Genomic DNA, 18,923 nt, shown 5'->3' on the forward strand with positions numbered 1-18,923 from the left:
GAGAGAGATCACTCATCAGTTACCATCATCGGCAAAACAGACTCAACTTGGGGAAATTAGTATAATTTATTGCCAGTCAAAATCAGAGTGGGATAATGAGAAATAAAACCAAACCTTAAAACACCTTTCCCTCACCTGTCCGTTCTTCCTGGTCTCAGTGTCACTCCTGATTTCTCTACCTCCCCTCCCAGCAGTGCAAGGGGATGGGGATGGGGGTTGTGGTCAGTTCATCACACGTTGTCTCTGCCGCTCCTTCCTCCTCAGAGGGAGGACTCCTCACACTCTGCCCCTGCTCCAGCCTGGGGTCCCTCCCACAGGAGATAGGCCTCCACAAACTTCTCCAACATGAGTCCTTCCCATGGGCTGTAGTTATTCACAAACTGCTCCAGCCTGGGTCCCTCCACAGGGTCACAAGTCCTGCCAGCAACCCTGCTCCACCATGGGCTTCTCTCTCCACAGGCCCTGCCAGGAGCCTGCTCCAGTGCAGGGTTCCCACGAGGTCACAGCCTCCTTTGGGTGCATCCCCCTGCTCCGGCGTGGGGCCCTCCCCGGGTGCAGGTGGAGACCTGCTCCCCCGTGGAGCTCCATGGCCGCAGGGGCACAGCCGGCCTCACCATGGGCTTCCCCAGGGACTTCCGGGGAACGTCTGCTCCAGCGCCTGGAGCCCCTCCTGCCCCTCCTGCTGCTCTGGGCTGGGGTCTGCAGGGCTGTTTTCACATATTCTCACTCTTCTCTCTGGCTGCAAATGCCACACACGGGGGTTTTGGCCCCATTTTAAATATGTTATCCCAGAGGTGCCACCACCGTTGCTGATTGGCTTGGCCTCGGCCAGCGGCGGGTCAGTATTGGACACAGGGGAAGCTTCTAGCAACTTCTTGCAGAAGCCACCCCTGCAACCCCCACCGCTACCAAAACCTTACCACACAAACCCAATACAGATGACAAGAAGGAGTGTAGCTTAAAATATTCATGGTCTTGATTTAAAAAAAAATAATCATGACTAAATACGCTGTCAGAAATTGTCTATCCATAGTACAGTTGCCATTAGATATTCTGTAGTTATAGCTTTTTCATTTCTAGTACTTTGGAAAGAGTAGCACTTGCCAGTGAGATTCCAATCTCACTTGTAAATGCTTCATTTTAAGAAAGTTACCCTTTACATATTTTGCTTTGGGAATGTTTCTTCATGACTTTTTGCCACAAGGCATTTTAACTCAGCCTTCTTGATTAGCTAAGGTTTACATTCAGTGCAGTTTAATTGTGTATTTGTGATGGGGTATGTTGTGATCATCTTGTATATTTTAGTTCTTCTTTTTCGTACTGTTATTAGTCTTAAAATAGGCCTCTAATTGCACTCTATGGAAAGCCATAGCAATTACTTACATCAAAGTGCATGCAGCAACCTGAAGGTTACAGTGTACGATACTATCAAAAACCTTTTTTTGGATCATACATTGCCAGAAAGGAGGTGTCGAGTTTAATAGAGCGTATTCATAGTAGCAACCCAAAAATGTGTCAGGTACAGTTCAGTGTGTTTTTTATGAAGTCTTTCAGACCAGTATAAAAGCTTTCACAACAAGGAAAATTAACCTGACATTTAAAAAGACTTTTCCAAGATGGTACATGTAAATTAAATCTAGAGGAGTTATGAAAAGGGTTACGGTTAAATGTTTTGTGCAATGTGTATGGCCTTCATTCTTTCTTTGATGGTAATTTTTTTTTATTACTTCTGCAGGTTCAGTCCATGCCACATCAATAGCAGCTTCCAGAGTGGAGCAAGCACTGTCTGAGGTTGCTTCATCTCTGCAAAGCAGTGCCCCTAAACAAGGTCCCCTGCACCCTTGGATGACTCTGGCTCAAATATGGCTTCATGCAGGTACTGTGAAAGTGAAATTCTTTCTTTCCCCTCCCCTTTCTTGCTAGCCTAAGGACTTGCAAAAATCTATTGGTTTCATTCAGAATCTGTTATCACTTATCAGATCAAACTCTTTTCCAGGTGTGTGTGTGTGGCACTGAAGCAAGTCAAGAAATAAAAAGCACATTAGAGTTGTTCATATGTAAGATCATTTATGTAAGACAAGGCAGTAGTTTTATAATGCAGCTGTTATCAGTGGAATCGTATCTTCTGTAGAACAAAGACAATACTCTCACCCTTATCTGTGAAGAATTTAGTTTCTTAAGTACCTTGAGTATCTTAGTATTTGGAAATTTAGATGCCCTAATTCCATGGGTTGGAAAAAGATGTTTGTAAGATTATTGAATAGAGTTCCTGCAACTAGAAAAGCTTTATCATTGAAAATAAGTAACTCTGCATATGTGGAAAAAAAGGGTAATAGTACTATTGAGCAACCTGTCCCTTGCAGCTGTGATAATGAGCTCTCATTCAGTTCTCTTCCTTTTAGCTTCATTAATGTGAAAGACCCAGGATTGTTTTTCTAAATGTAGAAGTAATCTTGAGTGGATTTAGTATTGTTATGCTGCTTCTTCAAGCCTCAAGCTAAATGGAATATCACAAGTAGCTGTTATATAAAATTTTAACCAGAAAATTATCATCCAGTGTATTTTTACACAGTTAAAAATGTATACCGTGCAATTGTTTTTATTGATACGTGCATCAGAAAGAAATCCATCAGCAATTGTTCTGCTTTGGTCTGCTCTCAGACTTGAGCATTTTTCAGTGATGTAATTATTTTTTTTCTTCCTGTTTACATTCAACAAAACAGTGCTGTATTTCTTAGTGTTTTACTTTACCTATTTTGCATTAACAGTTTTATTGTGTGAAAGTTACTACAGGGCAATGGCTCCCAGTTATTAATTAATGTTTTAGAGAAAAAGCCTAAAAGATCGGAAGGAAAGAGCAATGACGGAGATCACTATTATTGATCACTCTTGGGAGTGGAAGGACTCCTCAAAAGCAACACAGAGAAAAGAAGGCAAGGTCCACCAGGGCCTAGCGTAGTCACCTGCACTGCTTCCTGACATCGCTGATTTTAAATATTTAGAAACCATCTCAGATGGCCTTCTACAGTAACTCTCAGCATCTATAATGCTGATAATTTCTCAGCCTTCTGTGACAGCTTGTTCCACAGCTTATTTTCTGTTTTTTAGTTTTTGTTGGTCATGTCCTGTTGCTGCTTATGCAGTCCATGCAAGTGACTGTTACTGTTTTGCCCACAAAGAAAGGGTCTGGACACTCTTTGCTGATTCCTTTTTAGTTCACAACTTAGGTTTGCATCCACGTTGGTGGTCTGCTGCTGCAGTCTGCTGCACAGTCCACTTTCCACTCTTAGAAATATCTATCTTGGCAAGCATGGTCTGCAGGCCATATTCTTGATTCCCAGCAGGAGGAAGTATGGGTGGGAAGTAGGAGAGAGTTGGGTTGAATAATGGACTGAAGTGTTAAAGGTCCAGGGGAAGGACACAAAAAAGTATAAAGAGTGCTCTGACTCTTTGTGTATGGGGGGACCAATGAAAGAAAAAAAAAAAAAGAGATGAAAGGAGGGCTTCTATCTGCCTTTAGAGAAGGTACTGCAACCTGAAGTCTTCTTTCCCTCCGCTTTGGAATGATCCTGTTCTTGATACTTCAGGCTGGTGATCTGTACTGCATTTCAGAGTGTTTAGGTATCCTGCTATTCAGCTACTTGTCCTGCTACAGTAAATGCCCTGAGCCTTGAGAAAAGCTTTTTACTGTAGGAACATTCAGAATAAAATTTTCTCCCAGAAGCACAATACAAAGCAGATACTCTGGAAGGTATCGTCACCAGTATATATGGGTTACTTGCATACAAAACAGTGATAAAATTACTTAACGCAATACTTACAACGCATGTTCTTTAAATAAAAGTGAAGATTTACCATTGGGAAATTGCTTCCTTTTTGAGACTCGTGCCACATTTAACTGTTTGACTCCCTGTATGGTTGTGTGGTGTTTTACTTTGGGGGGGTGGGAGTGGGGGGGAAATCTTTAAGAAGCTTTAAATCTTAAAATAAAAACATTTATAATTATTCTTCCTGTTGTATTATAGACACATGGAAAAGTTATGTAAATAAGTTCTAATACATGCAAAACTTAGTGGAATATATTTACCCAAACTAGTATATGTGATGTGAAAAAGAGAAAATGCTTGTTCTTACCGATACACAGTGTCATTCCAGCTGTCATTAGTGCAAATGAGCATGGCACTTAGTCCAAAGAAGTTGATTTTGCGCACAGTAACTGGCTTTTAATTTTTCATCTTGTGTTTATTAATGGACTGTTTCAACCTTTCATTTCTGGGCATACAGTGTAAAGATGGAAAGTCAGGCTTATTTTAAACATGAAACAAAACGACTTCTGCAATTAGTACATTCTCCAGTAACTCACTATTAAAAACCAGGCCTGTCCCTAGATGATCAATGGCTGTGATGGTCCTTTGAGAAATTCATCAAGGCTGAGCTCAATATTGCTGTGCAGCTTGATTGGAAAATAGATTGATTTCTCAAAAAAATGCAAGTGTGAGCGTTGGAAGGGTTTGAGCCAGAGGGCATACTTGGTGTTCTCTAGGTGGACACATTGAGAAGAGCACATTGAACTTGGCACTTGGTTTCTCTTCAAAATGCTGCTCCTCTCTGAGATTTTCCTACAAAGTCTGCTGGCACTTGTTGGTTTTCCACAACTGATTTATTTGAATTTGCCATGTTGTTTTTTAACATTTTTATTCAGTTTGAAGTCATTATCTCAGAAAGAACAGCTCTCCTTCAATTTCAGAAATTTCTTGAATAAACTTTCATGCCTAACACTTAGCCACAAGTTCAACTTTCTATTCATTCTTTCATAGTTTTTCAAAAAGTCCACTGAATATTCTGTTGGGGTGGCATAACTGCTGCGAGAGAAAAGGAGAAGTTATTTTTAAAATAACTATGATAAAGTTAAACATAAAGGAACTATTTTGTTTAAATTTAATACTTTTAGGAAGGTCTGTTAATAGGTGTCAAGTTTCTCTGCTATAGTTAGTAAGCAGGACAGCAAGATTTTGTACCTCTTACAGTAATGTAAGACTAATTTATAAGCAGTATCGCAGCCTCTATTGGCTAGTGTTAAAAGCCATTGTTACCATACTCGTTTCCCCTCAAGGAATATAGAATTTCAACTGCAGTCTGTTAAATTAGCCAATCTCTGCTTATTTTTCAGTCTAGAATTATTGTGATAGCAGATAGTCACCTACTTAAGTAATTTTTAGTTTCTGCATATTATTTGCTAATAATTATAGCTATTACTTACTACATTTTACAGTCCATGTAAAATATATTTTTCATAACTGTCTTTTCACTGGGCAACTTGGGAGTGTGTATTTAAAACAATGTTTCAAGCCTGATGCTGGAGAAGAGACAATAAAACCAGGAGAGCTCAAATGGTTAGCACTTAAATAATGTAGTGTATTTTATGCTCACTAAAATCTTGTTTCTCACATAGTAATATTGACCACGTAGCTCTTAGAAAAGCACTCGAGAATGAAGTACCCACAGCTTTTCCAAAATATTTTAGCTTTTAAATAAAAACCAAAAACCTCTCACATTTTATGCTCTATGTCCAGCTCTTAAATTATGGCTACAATTTGGCCTTTGGATTGTACAGTTAGTAAAAGTAAAATTCTAGAAAGATTTAATCTCTCACAAATTAAGATTTTTATTTCAAAATTTTGTCCCTTCATTGTCTTCCAGGTTTGCTATTCTTTAGTTATATAGTACTATCTCTGACTAGGTGAGGTGGTTCTTTTAGGGTTAGGGGAAAAAAAAAGTGTTGCTGGATCTGCAATTTCATGTGTTAGTTCTTCATGTGGCTGAGACATTTTTCCATCAAAAAGCATTTCATTAGTTTCTAAAAATATATTTCTCAGAAGAAAGCTCCTTAAACATCAGTCCTATTCACAGTTTTAGGAATAACCTCAAACCAACCACTGTAGTGCGAGATCCTGATCTGACAGCCTTTAAACCAAGCTGGTGGCCTGTACTGTACAGTGAGAAGCATGTCTTGAACAGCGATAGATCACTTTGCTGTTTTGATGGAGCATTTTGATTTAAATCTTAATCTATAGACTCTTGTACAGTGTGATACAACAGAATGCAATTATCCAACTACTTTGACACTCAATTTTTCTAGGGTCTGTTCCAACATAAAAGAAAGAGATAACCCAGAACCTTTAGTATTTCATTCTTGCATTTAGTATCTGTTTATTTGTCGCTTCTCCCACTCTTACAGCAAGAGATTAAGGTAGTCCAGCAGGTTAGTGAAATAGCAGTGTTGAAGGGTGTCATAAGAGGTATTGAAGGCAAATACTTCTTCTACTGTTAGTTGTTAATCACTTACTGAATGAACCTTTTTTTTTCCTTTATGGTCAATCTGATCTAGACAAGTGTGTGTCAGGCTACTCAACTGCTTTCATCAGGAGTGATTTATATAAAATTAAATATAACTGCTTTTTTGTGTGTTTGTTTAAAGCTACGGAGTTAAATGTTCTTAGCTTCTGGAGGATATCTTAGATAAAATGCTTGGAAATATGAACAAATTTTGTCAAATCAGAATACTGATTAAGCATTTCACAAGTCCTGCGAATTTAACCAGGAAACTTTTCATATCAAATAACATGACTTTTCTTTTAAATTGCTCTGGAGGTAGGAAACCTAGAACAAGGCTTGCCATTTACTTATCGGTAGCTGGAGCAATTGCTACCGCTTCCTGAACAGCTGACATGTAAAATTCAGAAAACACTGTAATTAGTTGTGTTCTCTTACCTGCTGTAAGGATCTCTGTGTGCTGTTCTGTGTTGGATTTTCTGTTCTTAAATAGTACTGGAATACTGGCATGCTCACATCTTAAAAATAAAACTAAATTGAAAAAATCCCAGACTTCAGTTAAAAGTAACAAACTATAAAGAGTTTTCTGGTGTTTAAAACAGCCACTTAGAGGTTCAAACTCCTATTACATTTAGAAAAGCAACTTTCCTAAAAGAATAATTAATTTAAAATAATTTATGTAATAATTTCTCTTAAGATGCAACATTTTTTTAGGAAAATAGCCTTTGCCTAGAAAATAGTTACATGTGACAACATCTAGTCATGGTATGATAAAGCAGGAATCATTCATTGGTTCTCAAATTCCTTCCACAGCTGAAGTCTACATAGGAATTGGGAAGCCTGCTGAGGCCACAGCGTGTACCCAGGAAGCAGCTAATCTCTTTCCGATGTCGCACTATGTTCTCTACATGAGAGGTCAGGTGGCTGAACTTCGTGGAAACATCGATGAAGCCAAACGCTGGTATGAAGAGGCCTTATCTATTAGTCCTACCCACGTGAAAAGCATGCAGAGGCTGGTAAGTCTTGAGTCCACGTTCATAAGTGCTTTTGTGTCAGCTTATGATACTGTATTGTGAAATCTTAACTTGGTGTGGGTAACCCATAGCTTATGAGGTTTGGATCTATATTCTTATTAGCAAAATAGGTTTGAAAACAGTCTTTTCAGGCTTTTTATTCTCTCTTCTGTGTGTGTTGGGACATAAAAAGGAACTGCAGCCAGTAAGACTATTTCAGTCCTAACAGAGACTACATTTGTAGTCAAGTCATTTGCATCTGCCTAATATTCAGTGCTGTTGGGAAATAAAGGTGGCTCATAGTAAGAGTTGGGTACTGTAGTCTAGAGGAAAGACCAGTCATTCTGCTATCCTACATGTTGATAGATTGCCTTCATGCTATGCAATTTCTGGAATTTTTGAAAGATAGAGAATCAGTCTTGTCCTCAAAGGAATGTGTAACTTCAAAGTACAAAGGTGCCTTCCCCATCATAAACACATGTTTATTTATATACTTATATATACATATGTATATATATTCTGTGCTTACTATGTTAGAAAAAATTACTTTTTTAAATCCAGTTTTCTTCCAGATAGAGCAGAGTGGGACAGCTGACAATCAACTTCTTACCCAATCTTTTTGTTCAGAAGTAGAAGCTGGTTTCTGCCTAGGTGCTTATGAATTATTCAGAGAAATTTCTTGTGCATCCCTGAGGGGAACATATAAGACAAAAGATCAGATAGGGAGGCAGCACAGGGAAAGTTTTTTGTTTCACCTTTTCAGCGTTTCAAGATGTTTGAATCTACTGATAAATGCCAAAAAGTTCCATTTTCTGAAGAAGCAGGCAGTCAGCCTAAGTACTACAGCTCAATGAAAATGAAAGCTTATTTTTTTCTGGGTATCTTTTTGTCCCCCCACTGAATCTATCCTTGAATAAATAGTCTGTAAACACACATTGCTCTTCAGAATGACTGAGAAATTAGCTGCTGTAAGAGGCATGTGTGATGAAAAATATTGTGCTTCCGATCTGGGTTCCCTTTTCATGAGCATTTTAGTTTGAGTGCAAACTGGAGGAAAACTATTCATTTCATTAGATTGGTCAGTTCTTTTTAAGCATTCCTATAATTAAAAATTCCATTTTTAACAGCTTTCTCTATTGCTCTAGATATTTTCTGTACTAAGGTGTTTTTTTGAATAGATGCTGAGAGATTTATGCTGCTTAAATGCAAATATTAATGATATGTTCTATAAAAATACTTGTCTGTGTAATTCCATGTGGGGAAAAAGTACAGAATTCTGTAGCCTTTTGACTATTGCAAAAAGTATTTTGAGGAGGAAGTTTGCAGTGTCTACTCTTGCCCATGTGTATAGATGGATATCTGTACATCGCAACACTTTGTGTATATTTACCTACTTATTATAAAGAGATATGATCTCAGTGGCAGGGGAGCTATAGCAACAGCACTGTGGGGGTACCAGCCTCTATAACAACACCAGAAACATTAACTTGTAATATTTATATTCATAATTCTAAGCTGACAGTCAGTTTATGAACCACAGTTCTGTGAAAAAATACCTTGTTTTCTGTGATTAATTTGATATTTTAAAATTATTTGATATGGCTTTCTAGCAATGCTTAGAAAGCAATGTAAAATGCTACTGTTTCAACATAACAATTACCTTGGAGCTTCGATTTATTTAATAAGCTCTGGTGAATTTCTTTTTTGGGGAAAATACCAAGTATAGATCATAATAACTTTATGTATAAAATGCAACAAAAAGAAAGTAAGTCTGAAGGATGGCACAAGTTCTAGCATGTAGCATACATATCCAGCCCTGCCTCTCCAAGTAAAATTACTTTAAACAGTTAAACCTGAAATCAGTTTTGAAGTATTTTTTTTTTCTTTTAATTCAAATTTTAGAATGAGTGACATGTGAAACTTGGTAAAATTTCCTGATGCTAGTGGTTTAGAAATGTGGATCTTTGATTCAAGATATTATGTGTAGTTGTCCAGAGAAATATAAAAACTAAATAAAACGTTTGTTTGTATTTGTATGAACAAGAATGGTTTACTGGGAATAGGCAAGATTTTTTCTTTTATAATCCACCCTTTTAATGATAATACATAACTCTGGTAAAGAAGGATGAAAAATTAAACTTAGCAGCTTTACTATTTTTCAGTGCAACTTTTTGGCCATAACTCTCTTTAAGTACTTATTCCTGAATACGATCTACTGTTTCTATGCAGAAACAACCTTATTAATCTCAGTTAGTGAAGAAACGTGTGAAGAAAGACTAGAAAGTTTAGTCTTGTGGCCTGAGAATTGGTGTGCTTCCTCCTGTGAGTTGTGGCATACCCTGTGCTCTGGAGTTATTCTGCATAAAGACTCATGCATTTGTCTGAAGTGTAGACTCCATATTCTGTTAATGTAACCATGAAGACATGCTCTTTGCAAAAGGCTAATATATTATCTGAATGCACTTACCTTTTTTTGGCTGGTATGATGTGTTAAAAGACTATATTTGTCTAGAATTACGAATTTCTAAAGAAACAAATTATTATTAATTATGCTGTCTCGAAGGTCTTCACTGATTTACTCCTGTTTTAAAGATGTACTAAAATGAAAACCAGGAGCACTTGGCAATGATGTGAAAATTGGAGCAGTCAAGAGTGATGGGAGAGATCTGTTCACCAACAAAATGATAATGATAAACAGGAGGGTTTGGAGGGATAGCTTAACCCTTGCTGTATTTGCCCAAGTAATGAAATACCTAAGACAGCGTGACACCAAATGGCGGGGGCTTGATCCAAGAATAAATGATGATTTGTTTAGCTGTGTTCTGCTTAATTAAACTTCTTGGGAAATGGAACTGGTTGGATTATACTGTTACGTTACCCGAGATGCAAGATATTCGAACAGAGACCTGGCTGCAGCGGGCAGTGTGTTTTGTGTTCATGCTCACTGCTATTTCAGCCCCTTCTAAAATGTTGGGGTTTTTTTAACTAAATCAGATGAAACTAGAAACAACACTAGTTCTTCCAAAGAGCAATGGTGTTAAAATTATCGTAATTTGCTTGTGCAACTAAATTATTCCTCATACAGTTAATTTTTATATCCATACATTCATTCATTGTATTCTGCTAAGCAATTCTTATTTTAAGATCTGCCTTATTCTCAGGTACTACTTTTGACCATTTGTCACTAACTGAAATTTCCTCTGAGCCAGGGGTTGTACCAGCTTGCTATTTGGCTAGCTCTAACTGCTCACAAGACGTCAAGAGTGAAGCAGGAGCATGTCAGTACCCACTAAGTGTACTTCGCAGAGCGCAGCAGCAATGCTTTTGAACAAATGCAGGGTCCTTTTTTGTTTTTAAGGGTTGTATAATGCAAACGATGCAAAATTGTGTTCTGAAGGTTTGAAATACTTCAGTTTGTGTTCTGTATTTCAAATTGCTCACACCCAATGAAATTTAGAATTTTCTTTAATGACCAGATTGAAAAATGATGATTTGTAGTTCAATTGAATGTCATATATACTTGGTTGTCACCTGCCCGATTTTGGCCAGAATGGATTTATTTGAACAACTTTCTCCATTCTCCCTGCCCTTTATCATCACCTCCAGATTTCTGCATTAGTGCTGCCTTCCTGCTTTTGTCATTGTTTTCCTCCCCTGTGAAAAAAAAGAATAAACAGTCTTTTATCTCCTGCAGTCAGAGTGCTGTTGTGGAAAGTAGCCCTTACTGCTGACGTCTGAAAAGTCCTGAAACAGGCCATCATTCAGTAATGCCTGAAATGGCAATGAATATTTCAACCCATTGTCCAGGAAACGAATCTGTGTATTCTCTCTCAGGCTGAAAATTTCTTAGCTAAATGTAGCTTTGACATGAAATAGGTTTTCCAGCATCTGTATATCATTATAATCCTAGAAGAATCTAGTATTTTTTTAGTATTAAGTAATTCATCATAGGACTTGCCAGTTGATCCTATTAGTAGCTTAGCTTCTAAGAGTGGAAGACTAAAACAGAAAAGCAGAAATTACTTATCCAAAATTACTAATGTAGAAATCAGTTTTCAAAAGCATTATCTTGAAGAATTACATTCCCCACTCCACACTGTTAGATATCTGTTAAAGTTTCTTATAATTATGAAGAACTAAGTCAGATCTTTTAAGACTTAGAGTAACTACGTGCGCTTTACTTCTCAGTTATAAATGTCTTGTTATTTATTTCTAACTACATTGACTTCTTACGTGTGTTTTTTTCAACCCAAAGACACTTTGCCAGAAAGAAGCTTTGCACTACGTACGGTAGTGTATGCTTATGAGCCTGTCAAGGATGTTGAGCTGACTGAAAGAAAGAAAAAGCAGAGAAGACTTTAGAAATGTGAGTGCAGAGCCTATTTGAAGGGGTCAGGGGAGTTAAAGAAGAGAAACACTAAACACTGTCACCCAAACTAACTTTTTTCCTTCAGTGAGGCAATATTCTCTACTATTTATTCTTCCTTTCACAACAAGGACCTCATCTGGGGAACATTCAGTAACTCATTTGATTTTCATTGTCAGGCCGCTATACTGTAAAAATTGTTGGTTTAGGCCACATAGGCTTGTCCTGAGCACCTTATGCTGGTTCTTGTGGATGCTTTGTGTTGTAACTGATTACCACAGAGGTAAATGCTAATGCCAAACCTCAGTGCTCATTTGAGTCGCTCTCTAAGTGCATCCTTATGAACACGGTGGTTGAAGAAGAATGGAGAAATAATAGTAATTGATTTTGTTAGATTTGTTAGCAAAATATTGTGAGTTTGCCCTTCAGAAACTTCAAGGTTATTTCATAGAAAATATAGAAAGCAAAACATACGTTCAGCCAAAAACTCACTGCTCCTTACAGAAGGCATTTTACTGTGATTTGACCACTGTCACATCTAAGTATTTCAAGTAGTCACGTTCTGCGCTCTGAGAAAACAGTGGCAGTTCTACTTGTATTTTAACCTGGAACACTCCCACTGAGTTCAAGTGACTCAAGGACCATTTCAATACACTTTAAATTCTTCACCTGTCATGTGGCACTCACAGGCCTTGACAATATTATTTCCCATTTTAGCCTTACAACAGAAAAACGTTGGTGCTTATTGCAATAAAAAGTACATACCATCAACTTGCATATTCATAGCTTTTGAAATATAACAAAGTGTGAATCAAGGTGAATATACAAGAAAGTTTGTTTTTTCCCTGGTTGTTTCAAAGTTATTGCCTTTTATTTTTAGTGTTATTGAGCTCAATGGCAGCAGTTAATAATTTCATAACGATTCAAAGATTACCACTGGAGGAAGATCAGTAGAATTTCTTAATTCCTGGATGCTTTATTTGAGTTTTATAGTACTTTCTTAGCGTAGATCTATTTTTGTTCAGTATTTGACAACAATCATTACTACAAATTTGAATTTAAAGTAGAATTTAGTTGCTCTTTTGGAAACAGAAAGTGACTATGGGAATTTACTGCACTAATTTTGTTCATCACTTGAAGCAGTGAGCTCCCATTTACACAGGCAGGACTGTCTGTGCTGATCCCCTGAGAACTGTTGTCCTGAAAGTGGTATCTCAGGGCTGATGAAATAAAGGTCCTGCTTCATGAAAGACTTTCTTTTCGCATTTCCCTGTATTTACTCCAAATGGCTTAAAGCAGCTGTAGCAGGAACAGATCTTTCAACAAGAAAATACCTCCACTCTTGGATGCTTTGCACCACCTGAGTGAACTCTGTAAGGACTCTTCAACGGGTTTCAACCTGTCTGTGCTGTCCTCGGCTGACAGCCATTACAAGAGGAATACTGTGACTTGTCTTAAATTAGTTGTTTGGTTTAGACAATCTGTGAATATCTGAAGATGCTAAAGTAATCTGATTTTGTGCAGTATGCAGTTGTTGCATTGAAGGGAACTGGAGTAAGATGGAGAATCTAAACCATTGGGGTGTAGTATTTATTGGGAATCTTGTAGCAGTGGTTAAGACAGCTTTCTGTAACTTTTTCTGAAGTGTTTTTAGGTCTATTTTTTTAATTAACTTTCCTGAGGTTACTCTTTGAAAGATAGTTTCTCTCTAAATTAAAAAGTGTTTTTTTCTTTCTTTCTTTCTTTTTTTTTTAATGTAGTGATTTTCTTCCTGGTATGCTCAGCTTTAATTTTCTATTTTTGTCTGTTTTCGTGTTATCTGTGTGATAGATTTTTCCACAGTTTATCAACTCAGGCTCAGCTTGCCAGAAACCATTTTATCATTTCTATTTGTTCCCATTTTAAAAAATGGAAAATTAACTAGTGGTAGATGCTGGCAGAAAGAAGGGATGCTTTGGCTAGTTACTCCTCTTTATTTGATAGGTCACGAATCATTTGAGTGTTTTTATTGTATTGTGTGGAACTGATAAAATTCCACCCATCAGAGAACACATCACAATTCACTTTTGCAACAGGTCAGTCTACAGTGTGCAGTATTACTCCAAAGTTTCTTCTCTTTTCTTTGAAGATTTTAAGAATCTTTATTTTCAATTTTCAAAATAGTGTTCATCTCAAGCTTTGATTCATGTTTTATAGCATCAAGTGTTTGAACCGGGTCCTATTATCAAAACTGAGCTATTATCAATTCATTTCACATACAGCAGGTATGGATTAAATACATAATTTGGTAGGTAGCAACCAATTATAATTTCAAGTTCAAGGAATAAAATCCAAAGATCACAATGGCCCACCTGGATCAGGGCTTTGATTTTGCTAGTCATCGTAACAGAGCATCTGAGGAGGCATTCCCTGCCCTACGTTCTCCATTTCTAACTGACAGGCAAAGAGCTGGCAAACAAGAGTATGATCACATACCATTTGCATAATGGTAGCAGTATTTCAGATACACATGTAAGATACATCCACTTGCCCAGAGAGGTTGTGGAGTCTCGCATCCCTGGAGACATTAAAAATCTGACGGGACACAGCCCTTGGCAACCCACTCTAGGTGACTCTACTTTGAGTTCGGATGTAGACGGTCTCCAGAGGTTGCTTCCTACCTGAGCCATCCTGTGATTCTAGGAATGCAGGCAAGACAAGCTTTGTAGATAGAGGTAATGATTTGGCTGGGGTTTTTTAATGCTTGAGCTTTTTAATGTTTGTTATTTGTTTGTTTGTTTTTAAAGCATGCAGATACAGTGCAACTTCAGGAATGGTCAGTTGATTCCAAAATATTTCCAGTCGTGCTCCTCATGCAGCCTGCTTATGCAGTATGGTCGGGGAATGTCCGTTCAAAGGTGTCAGTAGCAAAACAATGCAGCAGAAGAGCCTCAGTTGGGGTCTTCACAAATTAAGTTTTTGGGCTTCTGGCTCTCTCGATGGTTTTTTCACGGGAGGTTCAAGTATACTTTAATGATCTGCACTGAGGCTTCTATAGACAAGTATGTGTCTAATATTATTCAAAGAACACAAAATATTTATGACTCTTTACAGTTGTTTACATGGGAAGTATCTCCTTGTTTCATAGTATTAAGTAGAGATGATGAACAGACCAGCAAGATTGTAAAAGCATCTGATCACAGCATAATGAAAAATTTACTTTTTCAGGCTTATTTTGTAGGTGTTAGAAAGCGTAGTTCCTAATTAAATTAAAAGTCTTTCCCGAGTCCTTCCGTCTCCTTATGCATTTTACCATCTGAAGGGCTGACCACATTAAAGTCATTGTCACTTGGGTTTTGTTGCTATCCAAAGTAGCCTTTGCCGTTTCCTCCATGCCTTTTGCTGGGTAACTGGCCACCTAAAAGAGGCTGAAGGGGGAAAAAAACATTCAGTTTTTACTAGTGGAAAAATACTAACAAGCAAGACTAATGTAACAGAATGAAAATCATAGAATCGGTCATCATAGAATACCAGGTTGGAAGGGACCTCAAGGATCATCTGGTTCAACCTTTCTTGGCCCAGCACCCTGTCCAGCTGAATCTTAAGTGTCCAATGTTGGGGAATCCACCACTTCCCTGGAGCTGATTGTTCTCATTGTGAAAAACTTTCCTCTTGTGTCCGATCAGAATCTCCCTGGAGTAACTTCTACCCATTACCCCATATCTTTTCCATGTGACTCCTTATAAAAAGGGAGTCTCAATTTTCTTTGTAGCCACCCTTTAAATACTGGGACATGGTGATAAAGTCTTCCCTAAGCCTTCTTTTCTCAAGGCTGGACAAACCCAGTTCTCTCAGCCTTCCCTCATATGGCAGGCTTCCCAGTTCTTTGATCATCTTTGTGGCCCCTCTCTGGGCCCTCTCCAGCATGTCCACATCTTTTTTGTATAGTGAGGACCAAAACTGAACACAGCATTCCAGGTGTGGCTTGACAAGCACTGAGTAGAGTGGTCTAATGACTTCTTTATCTCTGCTGGTGATGCACTTGTTGATGCAGCCCAGCATCTTATTGGCTTGCTTTGCCTCAGCAGCACACTGTTCACTCATATTGAGCTGCTTGTCCACCAGGACGCCCAGGTCCCTTTCCACAGAGCTGCTTCTCAGCCAGGTAGATCCCAGCTTGTGCTGCACTCCTGGATTATGATTTCCCAAGTGCAAGACCTTACATTTGTCCTTGTTGAACTTCGTAAGGTTCTTGCTGGCCCACTCTGCAGGAAGACCTGGATAGGCTGGAAGAGTGGCACTCCCTTCCGAGGTGTCTGCTTCCCCACTCAGTTTGGTATCATCAGCAAATATCAGTAGTCTGAGTCCCAGCAATTCAGGATATGCCCAGGAGGCCTCATGTCAAAAAGTGCTAATAGTTGCTCTTCATATTTAAGTTCTCCTTGTTTAAAAAAAAGAATGAAATGGAAATGAGAGGAGGCCTGGAAGAAATTGAAAATATGTGCTGTTCCCAGCTATCTGCTTTAGTCTCTTACATCCCTTTTCATGGATACTTGCTGGTGCTTTTTAGCATGGATCTGAAAAACACAGTTCTTATTTTGCTCTGTGTAATTGCCTTTCAATATGAGAATTGCTTTGCAAAACACTTTTAAAATTAGATCATTCTGCTGAAGTATGCACTGGGCTAATTATGATTATTTTGCTTCCCTGGGCATTTTTGTGCTCATTGAATTTATTAAAGTATTATTTTATAGCTGGAGCTGAGGACTTACACAGCAATCAAAGCTATGTGGCACCTGGTATGCCTGGCTCTCTTGCTTGAAGTCTCTAAGGGTTTTGCTTGTAGGCAACATCTGGCATCTAATCATTTATAATTGAATTTCATATAATTAATAAAGAAATATTTTTAAGGATTTATTTTGGGGTAAATATAAAGAACATGAAAAAGGACGGAGAGAGCATCCATCTTCAACTTTAAATGAATAAGAGAGATTTTGTTTTCCTTTTCCTGAGAAAGGATCTGTTGTAAAATTCTGTAGGTGAGAACTCATTAAATACAGGAAAACTTTTGAGATGTGAAGTTATGTGCACATATTGTCGTCTTCCCTTCCCCTGTACTGCATAACTTTGTATACTCGTGAAATATGACTAAATGCTACCATCAAGAGCAATCTGAATGAGACAAACCATTCTATGTGCTTTGGTTATGGTTGTTAGTAAATGTGTGGGATGCTTGCATCGCTGTAATCCAGTGTCCGAGACCTAGCTCTTTAGCAGTTTCTCTTAGAATAACGTATTATTATAAAGTTACACAGGAGTTACCAGTGCACCTATTTTGCTATAAATCTCTTGCAGTTCTCAGGTGCATTTCTAGTGTGCTGATGAAATTACCTTTTGCTTTTTCCTTTGCACATATGACAGGGGAGCTTGACTTGCTCTGGCATAAGCCGTTTCCCAAGACAACAGACTGCTCTTGAGAGGGCCAGAAGTTACCTAATGAATTATGATTACTTTCTTTTGGACTAGGAACTATAAACAACTTGTTCTTAAAAATCGTGCTTTATCTTATCCTCATCAAGCAGAAAGTGGCCTGCCTTAATACAAAACTAGAGATTTGGAAGGAACTGTCCCTCAGGAAATGATTTTAATGTTTGCTTTTGCCAGGGTTATGTCAAATGCCTGCATTCCCCGGATAAGTTGTCTACTCTGGTACAGAGGTTTTTCTGCAAATCCCCAGTCTGGAACAGTCTTTTTGTCTCTCTATCTCTCCAACTCATCTCATTTTAAATTTTATTTGAAGACCTCTTTTCCATTTACTGGAGCTTTACTTTCCTGCTAAGCCAGTATTGTACTTAGCAGTCCTTGCCCTGCTCATGAGTCTACAGTTTAAAGATGAGTTGAGCCTTGCACTTTGGAAGGATTCAACCAACTTACTATGTATGAAGAGCATAATATAATTTCTGCAAGATTAGTTTTCTTTAAACATAGACTGTATTTTCCAGTAGCTAACTGGTTTTAGATCGAGTTAAAGAACTGGCTTTTAAGGATAAGTGCCAAGCCAGTGCCAAGGACATTTTTCTGGATGATCAAACTAACAGAGAAAGCAATTCCTTCAGTGAGCTTTAACTCACTGGAAAATCTGAAGTGTGTTTTGTCCGACTCCAAAAACTGTGTTCCTTTCTAAGGTTTAATGGTTATTTTCCCATTATTCTTCATATTAGAGTATATTTTTAAATGGGTAGCAACAAATGGTGTGAATGAAGTTATGTGCAGCTACTGTTCTTCAGAAAGCTGCCATCTCTTAATTTCTCAGTAGGGGAGAGGAGACTTGCTGCTTGGCCACTTTGTGTACTGCATCTCGCTAAAAAAGGCCAGTGTTTTCTCTGAATAAAACTGACTGCTGTCTTCTGTAACTGGAGTAGGGAATAGGAGATGAGAATGGTCTTTTAAGTAAAACCATTGTGGCCAAAGCTGTCGACTGCAGGAGCTCTTTACTAAAAGCCTTTGGCTAATCTGCTTCTGTACTACAATTTTATTGCAATCAAATCTCATTGGCAGTCTTGATACCTACGTACTAAGACAATAAATTAAATTAAATAAATTTGGCCTGAGGCCAAACCTTGAAGTCTGCTTACCACCATCCATCCCTATTAGATGGATGGACTAGTGGAAACTAGTTCTTAACTCATTTTTATATTCTTGATTTGTTTTCCTATGTCCAGCTATATTAAAACTTACTAAAATCCAGACTAATTAATTCTACAACTTCCCCCCCTCCTCTTCTCCCCCAGTTATTCTAATCAAATACTGTACAGGCGACCTTAGTGTCTCACCAGTGATAAACACATACTGTGTTTTATTCCACTTTTCCCTATTACCGTACTGCTAACCATTCCTTTCTTCAACACTTGTTCTAAGGCCTTGTATGTAATTTAAGAAAACTGAAATAATTATTTTCTTTCTGAAATACAAACAGTGTACTACTCTTTGGTAGTAAAAATGCTTCCACTATTAACTTGCTAGCTAATTTCTTTTATTTTTCTTTGCTGTCCTTTTCGAGGATGGAAATAATCCAGTTCTCCCAACTTGATTACCTGGATCTCTCTGGTTTTTGGTTTTACGTTGACTTGGAAAAGAAAATTCCTTTACTTTTACTTTGAAAGTCTGGCTGCCTTTTTAATCTGATTTTCTGCTGAGCAAAAGGATCTTTTCATGCTGTTTCTATGATGTGA

The 18,923-nt window shown here is 38.0% G+C and overlaps 1 protein-coding gene across 3 annotated transcripts in view; it reads left to right on the forward strand.

Annotated features, from left to right (window-relative positions):
- Positions 1-18,923, forward strand: part of TTC7B (tetratricopeptide repeat domain 7B) — a gene marked incomplete at both ends in the record, with an annotated part of 151,145 nt that overhangs the window by 112,133 nt on the left and 20,089 nt on the right. For all 3 annotated transcript variants that reach the window (XM_082000320.1, XM_082000321.1, XM_082000322.1), the window contains 2 exons: positions 1,736-1,876; positions 7,147-7,349. In XM_082000320.1, coding sequence (XP_081856446.1) covers positions 1,736-1,876; positions 7,147-7,349 — 344 coding nt within the window. The remainder of the gene's footprint in view (positions 1-1,735; positions 1,877-7,146; positions 7,350-18,923) is intronic.

Source organism: Phaethon aethereus (assembly GCF_964289735.1).
Source record: "Phaethon aethereus genome assembly, chromosome: 5".
Taxonomy (NCBI): Eukaryota; Metazoa; Chordata; class Aves; order Phaethontiformes; family Phaethontidae; genus Phaethon; species Phaethon aethereus.